Source organism: Anolis carolinensis, chromosome 3 (genome assembly GCF_035594765.1).
Source record: "Anolis carolinensis isolate JA03-04 chromosome 3, rAnoCar3.1.pri, whole genome shotgun sequence".
NCBI classification, from domain to species: domain Eukaryota; kingdom Metazoa; phylum Chordata; class Lepidosauria; order Squamata; family Dactyloidae; genus Anolis; species Anolis carolinensis.
In genome coordinates this window covers 282,911,773-282,921,224 of record NC_085843.1, presented here as the reverse complement: position 1 = coordinate 282,921,224, position 9,452 = coordinate 282,911,773, and the positions used below count along the sequence as shown (strand labels likewise).

Sequence of the window (9,452 nt, the reverse complement as noted above, 5' to 3'; positions counted from 1 at the left end):
AGAATTTTTCTGACCCTTTGTGTGTATTCTTTACTGACCACAGTTTTCACATGTTCGTGCTTGATGTTGTCCAGCTGTAGTATGCCCAGATATTTATAGGCCTCTGGTTGGTGACACTTTATTGTTTGGCCATTAGGCATATTTATGCCCTCACTTTCAATTATTCTTCCCTTCTTCATTATACTGTATTATTATATATTACAGTAGAGTCTCACTTATCCAACATAAACGGGCCGGCAGAATGTTGGATAAGCGAATATGTTGGATAATAAGGAGGCATTAAGGAAAAGCCTATTAAATGTCAAATTAGGTTATGATTTTACAAATGAAGCACCAAAACATCATGTTATACAACAAATTTGGCAGAAAAAGTAGTTCAATACTCAGTAATGCTATGTAGTAATTACTGTATTTATGAATTTAGCACCAAAATATCATGATATATTGAAAACATTGACTCCAAAAATGCGTTGGATAATCCAGAATGTTGGATAAGTGAGACTCTACTGTATATTATATGGTTCTCCAAGTGGCTTCTTTGCACAACGCTGCAATACACTCCTCCTGGCCGGCAGAGGGCGCGGAGCTGCTTTGAAGGCAAAGGCGGCCGTATAAGACGCGCACGCGCAGTAGCCCTAAGCAACAAGCTCCTTGGCCCCCATTCGATTTGCGGGTCGGCGCACGCGTAAAAGGCGTTGCCTCCCTACCGGCTAGAGGCCGCGACAAGGGCGCGTGCGCACTGCAGCGTCCACGCATGCGCAGGAGAAGGCAAGCAATATCGCCTCACGGTTTTTTCCCTCTCGCTCTCGTTCTCTGTCTGGAGTGTTTGGCGAGAGGCCTTTCGAGCGGCCATGAACGGCTTCGGCGGCGGGGGCAGCGCTGGCCTCGGTCCGCTCCGGAGCACCGGCAGCGAAACCGTAGAGAAGATCGACATGTCGCTGGGTGAGTGAGGGGAACGCGGCGGGGCGAATTTAAAAGCTTGGGCCGAACCAGAAAAGGTGTGGGGGGGGCATTGGGTGATATATATATATATAGAGAGAGAGAGAGAGAGAGGCCTATGGGACGAACCATTGGAAGCAGAACGGAGGGGAGGGCCACTTCGGAGGATTCCATCCGGAGGAAGGAGCCAGATGGAACGCTGGCGCCGCCCATAGTGGGCGGGGCCGCGATTGATTGGCAGCTCCAGCGCGGAGGGGCGTGGCTCTTTCTCAGGTGTTTTGGATTTCAACTCTCACACAGACCCAGAGGAACCAAGTTTGCCCATGCCTGCTCTTATCTGCTGCCAAATATTTATTTTTTTATTTCTTACATTATTTATATCTCGCCCTTCTCACCCAATAGGGGACTCAGGGCGGCTTACAATAAAACACATATATAAAATTGTACAATACAGTAGAGTCTCACTTATCCAACACTCGCTTATCCAATGTTCTGGATTATCCAACGCATTTTTGTAGTCAATGTTTTCAATACATCGTGATATTTTGGTGCTAAATTTGTAAATACAGTACTTTTTCTGTCAAATTTGTTGTATAACATGTTTTTGTGCTTAATTTGTAAAATCATAACCTAATTTGATGTTTAATAGGCTTTTCCTTAATCCTGCCTTATCCAACATATTTGCTTATCCAACGTTCTGCCGGCCCGTTTATGTTGGATAAGTGAGACTCTACTGTACATTGTGAATCAATTAAAAAGTTATTAAATTACATCAGACATTCATAAAAACACTTATAAAATACTGATAGGCATAGGGTATCTGTGGAAGTTTCATCCATTTGTTTTAAGCAGGGATGTGGAATGTGTGTCCCTCAAAGGCCATAACTCCGTTTGAGTCAACAATGTTATGCTGATGTGATCTTAGGATGCAGCAATAGGAGCACAGTGTCTCGATAGAGGAATGTCACAGTCGAACTCTATTCTACTTTGACCAGACTGCAAGTGAAACAAAATTGTGTCTGGTTCTGGGCAATGCAATGCAAGAAGGAGATGAACAACATGGAAGGTGTCCAGAGAAGGGCCAGCAAAAGGGTAAAAAGTCTGGAAGCCATGAATCCCTTTGAGGAGAAACTTAAGGAGCTGGTATAGCCTGTATGGCCTGGGAAGAGATGTCAGAGAGGAGACATACTAATAGCCATGTTTAAATATGAGAAAGAAGGTCATATTGAGAAAAGAGGGAGCTTGTTTGCTGCTCTTTCAGAAACTAGACTCCAGAGCAATGGATTCTAATTTTAGAAAAAGAGATTCCTCCTAAACATGTAGAAAAAGAGATTCCTCCTAAACATTAGTTCCCAAACAATGTTTAGGAGCTGCTCATTAGTGCAATCTGCTTTTGGTTAGGAGTTCATTGGGGACTCCTTCTTTGGAGGATTTTCCAACAGAGGCCAGATGGCCATTTGCTGGGAGGGCTTGGATTGTGTCCTCTTGTGTGGAAGGATGGAGTTGGACTGGATGGTCCTTGGGGTCTCTCTTAATTTTATTGTTCCAAAAGTCTCTAAATATTATTTCAGTCCTCAAATTTTAAAGATCGCACAAAGGGAGGTGTGCAAAAAGACTCACATTCCATATTTGTTGTGTTTGCATTTCCTTTGTCACTTTGCCTGTCATTTTTATTTCTTTAACAATTATATTTCTTAATATTTAATGGCAGCCTTAAGAGACTCTGGTATTAGAAATTTGCTGACTGAAGGTAGTTTTGGGGGAGAGAGACAATTCATTTAGGAGGACAGTGCCTTCATTTTTCCCCATCTCATATTATGCTCTGCATAGTCATATTGCTGTTCCTCTCCATGGAAATTTACAAGAGCTCGGCATGGCTTGCAATCTATGGAGCAGCAGGAAGGAGGCAGCTATAAAATAATGAAAAGAAGTTGTATAATTTATACTACTAGATTATACTGAAAATGTTAAAACAGACAAGAGCTAACCTTTTCACATCCAGCTTGTATGCTTCCTACAGGCAAATTTATTATTACAGGACAGGGTTTGGCAAGCTAGTGTTGGTTTGCACTCTTGTTTTGTCCTACTTTCCTGTGTGTGAAATGGAAAGTACCTTGGCAAGACTGAAAATAAGCATAAGCCTCTAACTGTTGTCATGTTAACTGAGATGACCGCAGATATAAATCAAGCCTGAGCTGATTCTCATGGACCAGTCATCAGAGCGATTGTTAAGGCAGCCCTTTGGAGCTCAAAAGGTGACCCAGAGTGGATTCTTCTTTCCTCTCCAGAGTAAGGTATTTGTAGAGAAGCAGGGGTTAGGAGGAGGCATTAAAGAACTTGCTCTATAGGACACTTTTACAGCCTATCTTAAGGCAGGGCTGAAGCCTGAACAACTCTGACCTGGATTACTATATATGCAGGCAATCCCCAAGTTATAGACATCTGAATTACAGACAACTCCTCACTACAAAAGGGGTGGGACAACAGGAAATGAAAGATATCCCTCAGAAGGGAAATCCACTCCTGAAATAGTTATTGTCATGGGGAAAAGGGGTCTCCACTGAAACTTTATCTCCAATCCTTGTTTCCATAACAAGCCAAATTGTTCAAAATCCAATCAATGATCACAGGGACAGAAAGTGCGTAAAATCTTCTGAACAGGGGCACAGGTGGCAAAGGAAACTCCACAGGGGTGCTAACCCTTCCCTATGCTATTCAAAAGTAAGAAAACTTGGATGAAATTATACTTTGAAATGTACCTGTTCTGATTTACCATACATACAAATTCAACTTAAGAACAAATGTCAAGAACCTAACTTATTCTCTAACCCATACACAGGTATGTATAGGTAAATCTGGCAGGTTCTTTTTTTTAAAAAAAATAAATTTTTATTAGAATTTCAGATAAAATTAACAGCTGAATAGTGGAAACAGAGAGGGGAGGTAAGAAGGGGGGGTGTGCATGGATAAATGGAAAAAGAAAAAAAAGGGAGTCCAACCAGAAGAACCCGCGCAAAACAACCGATCAAAAAAACAAAAAAACCCAAAAAAAACATACACAAATAAACCAACTAGTGCAAGTAATAATACTAAAAAATAAAAATAAAAAATAGGAGTTGACTTCCATCTCTTACACAGATATTTTGTATCCTCTTACATTTGAACTATTTCTAATAATTGTTTATCTAAATTAGCATCGTTATTTGTTTTTCTCTTAAGTACTTCTTTATCAAGCCCCAATCCGTTTGCCTTTTTGGTATGCCATTATTATTTTTCAGTAAATACGTCAGCTTGTCCATATTCATAATTTCCAACACTTTGTTTAACCAACTGCTTAGCTCAGGAGTTTCTTTCTTTTTCCAATCTTTGGCATATATTATTCTAGCCGCCGTGGTGAGGTAATTAAACAATGTTTCTTTATTTTTATCTTTTTCTATATTGAGCATGCCCAATAGAAAATACTTTGGGTCCAGCTCTACCTTAATTTGCAACATCTCTTGTATTTTTTGATGGATTTCTTTCCAATATTTCTTCGCCTTTTTGCATGTCCACCAACAGTGGAAAAATGTCCCCATCTGGTCACCGAATCTGGCAGGTTCTGATACAAAGATGTTACCTATTTATTAATGTGTCTGTTGGTTACATTTGCATCCTGCCATTGAGGTCAAGGTGAAACATTGGTGTTTCTTTATCTGTCCAATGCGGTAAACAGATACACTATAGCAGGGGTCCTCAATTTTTTTAAGTGGAGGGCCGGTTCACCATCCGTCAGACTGTTGGGGGGGCTGAACTATGATGAAATAGTCCAAAATTAGGATTGTTGTTGTTGTGTGCCTTCAAGTCGTTTCAGACTTAGGTCAACCCCAAGTCTAAAGTTTAGGGCAGGGGCCAGGTCAATGACCTTGGGTGGCCGCATCTGGCCCAAGGGCCTTAGTTTGGGGACCCCTGCGCTAGAGTCTCAGTTAACCCATTGCCCCATGGGGATTGGTACGTGCCAGATAAATGTAGTTTCTGTCTGCTTAAAAGTTACTATTAACGGGCCTCACTGATATTCTAACCTAACCCCATACTATACCATACCACAAGCTCTGTATTGACTTGATATTAATATTGAAATACAGCAATGAAAAACAAACTTAATGTAACACAGTTGTATCACACACACAAAAACACCTTTGTGAATGTGGTATTATTTCTTCAATTTTTTTGTCAGTTGCTCGAGTTCTGATTAACTGGGAGTATACTGTTTTTCTTATAGGGACCAGTAACTATTCTGCATGCATTCGCTCCAATTATGTCTTTTCTTTCCTCAGAACATATTAAGTACTGACATTACCACCCCAACATCATGTATTTGCTTGTGGAGGTTTACTGGGTTGGGTTTGAAGAGTTTGTTGTCCTACTGCATCAGGTGTTTTGGACTTCAACTCCCATAATTCCTCACAGCCTACTGCTGCTAGGAATTGTGGGAGTTAAAGTCCAAAACACCTGGAGGGCCAAACTTTGCCCATGCCGGTCCTACATATTTTTCTCCAAAAAGCTGGATTCCATGTAGGCAGGAACTTACCTCTACAGCACACATTGAACTGGAAGAATACATACATTCTGACTTTATACATGCCATAATAGGAGAACAAAAGTGCCTTCTCCATCCATAAAGTTGCATTGAAAGGGAGAAAGAACTGTATGTCAAGGAGCCAGAATGCTGAAGTGTGTGTTAAAGGAAGGTATTGTCATTTGAATGTTGAAATAAGTGTGCCATCCATCTTTACTGGCAAGCTCTCTCTTAGTGATTTATACAGACATAAGTTGTGGTACACAGATTGTTTGTTAAAGAGTGTGCAAGAACTGTAGACAGCTGACGAATGCACTTTGTTTCTGTGCATTGCCATTGCGCAATGTGTTGTCAACCATGCTCGTTGACCATTGATCCATATACATTGCTCTACATTGGTACGTAGTATAGGAGTTGCTTAACATGACTTTGCCGGCAGATACTCATGGTATGCTGAATCTCAGCTACTGAGTGCTGATAATTATGGGTTTGTTATCAGCGAGACCCATATTTAATTTGACAACATGCCCACAAAGAAAAGTTGAAATTCTGAATCGCCTTTATTTGGAGCACATTCCGTGTTCGTTTGTTTTTATTAGTTAAGTGGCAATATTTCACCGTACTGTTTCACATTGAAAGAACTTGATGTCCCTTCCTTCCCAAAACTAAATTTTGTCAAGTCACAGATACACTGTTCTCTGCTACTGACTATTCATCCCTACCCCAGTTTTAGATAATAATAACTTCTTTATCCCTTGTTTTTTGTGATATCTTTACCAACTTGGTTTGGAATCCCGTGAGACATATTTTTATGCTACAGAGAACCCCATAGGAGCTACTATATCGAGCAGCAGCGAGCACTGTTCACAGCTCTGGAATTCTTTGTTTTATGTGACAGTAAGTGTCTTGAGGGCACATGTTCAAGTGGAAGATCTTGTTGGAAATGTTGCAGACTGCTGAAGGCCAGCTAGGGAGTCTTACATTGACAGGTTCCGCCTGGGTCTTTGCAACTTCCTTTCATGTCTTGGGGAAAGACATTTGATGTGGAAACAGACAATTAGGACATGAAACACCCACAATTGGGTTTTGTGTAGTAATAACTTGCAGGAGTCAGAGGTAAATTGCCAGTGTGAATGTAAGTTGCAGTTAAATGAAGATTTGTAAGTCTTCTCATTTGTATCTTCTACTTCCTGTTCAATGGCCTCTTCCACACATTATTGCCTGTCTACAGATCTGTTGATGTGACTATTGGGTGAGAATTTATTAGGATGGTTAAAAAAACACAACAACTTGAGATGTCTCTGCTTTTACCCTACAATTAAAAGCAAAATGACCTCTATGAAATCTGAAAGGGCCTGAAAGCTTGGGTGGCTTTGTCCCTGCATTCCATTTATTTGAAGAGAAAACCTCTGGTGTTGCAGCAGGAGACATAAGCAAATGCAAATATCCTCTTGGTTTCTATGTGGTGTCCTTCCATCTACCTTCTCTGCAGCTAGGCAATTCTGCTGTGTTTGTACCGATTGGGAACGATTAAATGATCAATTTGCTTTTAATCTGGATAAGCATTAGAATTTCCTGGCCCTCATAGGTTCAACGTAGGTTAGAATAGGATAATAGGATGGAATAGGATAGTTGACAGAACACCATTTTTTTTAATAGATAACACTGATTTTCCTTTTAAATGTTCAATCCAAATTGCAGCTACATGGAAGAACACCTTTTCAATGAAAATTGACCTGATGCTGCTGAAAGAGACTAGGTCTACCTGCCTCCCTCCGCGCAGATCAGCCGCTTTCTCTTATTTGCAATGGAAATGGTAAATTACAGGCTATGATGAAATCAAAGTGCTCTTTTGCCTCTTCCTTCTGCAGAAGAGTGCTGTGGCTGACTTGGCTTCCTGGTTCCTGCCTCCTGTTTTCTGTCTTCTCTGGTTCCCACAAAATAGAAGTTGGGAGATATTGGCTCTACTTGTTTATTTCATGTGTTGGCTGCCTAATAACCAGCGTTCTCTGGGCAGCATAACGGCAAATGCAAACAATTAAACAGTGAATAAAAATAGCTTATAATAAGACCAGCAGCATCTAGTAAAAGCCCTGCAGCACAAAAACACCAAAGTAAGTCCAGCTGCTAAATGGAAAATCAAAAATCCCCTAATTGCCTCTGCATTGTAGCTAATAGGTTTTAATGTAGTCATCCAAGGATTTGTTTGAACTGTCCCTTCAACTCTTGCAGCTGCTGTCTGGCAAAGCTTTGCACAACACAGGAAATGTTTTGGATTTTGGAGTTTTTACAGGTTATGGGATGGTCTGTATTTGCATATATATAATGGGACATGGCTCAAGTCTAAAGGCACATGCATTTGGCTTTAATATACAGAGCCTCAGTATAATTTTACATGCAATATTTGTAATTAATTTGTACATGAAACCAAGTTTGTGTACGTTGAAGCATCAGAAAGCAAAGGTGTCACTTTCTCAGCCAGCCATGTAGACAGTTTTGGATTTCAGAATATTTTGGAATTCCAGATAAGGGCCAGGAAGGGCTGAAGTGCCAATTTCAGCTTGAATGTGCATTTGCTGAATGCTCCTTGTCGTCAAATTCACTTACCTCCTTTTTCAAGGCCAACAAGATTATAACAGTGTCTGTAAGGATACGAGTTGTAAAGCAGTTTATGGCATTACAGTGCAATAGCAATGACAGTAAAGATAATTCTCGTCAAGCATCTTATAGCATCCAGTGTCTAATTTTTGTTACTGGAATAAGGGAAAGCCAAAGATACTGACAGCGATGCAGAAGTGGTGCCAAGTAAATTGCAATATGTTATGCCAAAGAAAACGGGGTTACTCTGATTACCAATAGAAAGGATTAACTTCATGCTGGCAGGTTATATTTTTGGAGCCAAAATTCTTGTCTTTTTAATTGAAATTTTTAATGTATCTGCTTCTGCATGGATTTTATCTATGCATCTATTTCTATACAACCATCTCTAAGAGGTGTTCTATTCAGGTAAAAGTTAGAGGTTTAATTATTCATAATTTTCTCACTTTTGCAGGACCTGTGCCCCTACCTCTTGCAAAAATGTGGGACCCACTGTATTTGCTTTCTTCCTTCAATGCTGCCAGGATAATCTAGAATTCAGGTGGCCTTCGGCTGCAGAAAGTGAGAATTGTGTAGCCTAATTGGTTGTTCAGGCATGCAAGACTTTGTTCAAACTGTGCCCAGCCAGTGAAAGGAAAAGGGCTTCTAAGTGGGACTTGGTTACTCTTGTACATTATCTGTGAGTAAGTGAAAGAGCTGTTCCCTGCAGTGTTGACGTTCCGAGTTAGGAACATGTGAATTCCCACTCATGTTCCTTGCCCCCCACTCTAGGCATTTCTCCTTACTCTCCTTATAAAAAACCAAGTTATTTGGTGTTGGAAATAGCCATCTCCCAAGCCTTTCACTGTTGTTCATTGTTCATAGACACCTCCAAGGTAATGTGGGCGGCATGACTGCGTAGAGCGCCATTACCTTCCTGCCAGAGTGGTACTTATTGATCTACTCACATTTACATGTTTTCGAACTGCTAGGTTGGCACAAGATGGGGCTAACAGTGGGAGCTCATCCTGCTTCCTGGATTCGAACCACCGACCTTTTGGTCAGCAAGTTCAGCACTCAGCAGTTTAATCTGCTGCGCCATCGGGAGGCTCCTTCACTATTTATTTGATAATGTATATACTTGCTAACATGTATTCTATGTGTATGTTGATTTGCCAGTTTGACTGTACCTCTTTGGTGTGAGAGGGGTTATAGACATGTGATTGTACTGAGCATGTTCAGACTCAGGACTTCATTTTGTATTCAGTATCCGTTTAACACCTCAATGGAAGTGGATGCTTGTCTGCTTTAGACCTCAGTAGAGGTGGATGTATTTCTGCATCAGACCTCAGTGGAGATGGATGCATGTTGCTGTTTGAAC

At 40.8% G+C, this 9,452-nt stretch overlaps 1 protein-coding gene across 2 annotated transcripts in view; it reads left to right on the top strand.

Moving 5' to 3' along the window:
- Nucleotides 1–689: 689 nt before the first annotated feature.
- fyttd1 (forty-two-three domain containing 1) overlaps nt 690–9,452 on the top strand; it is a 33,761-nt gene continuing 24,998 nt past the window's right edge. For both annotated transcript variants that reach the window (XR_507403.3, XM_008120007.3), the window contains exon 1: nt 690–942. Coding sequence is in view for 1 of the 2 variants with exons in the window: in XM_008120007.3 (XP_008118214.2) it covers nt 852–942 (91 nt within the window). In the remaining variant the exon portion in view is untranslated. The remainder of the gene's footprint in view (nt 943–9,452) is intronic.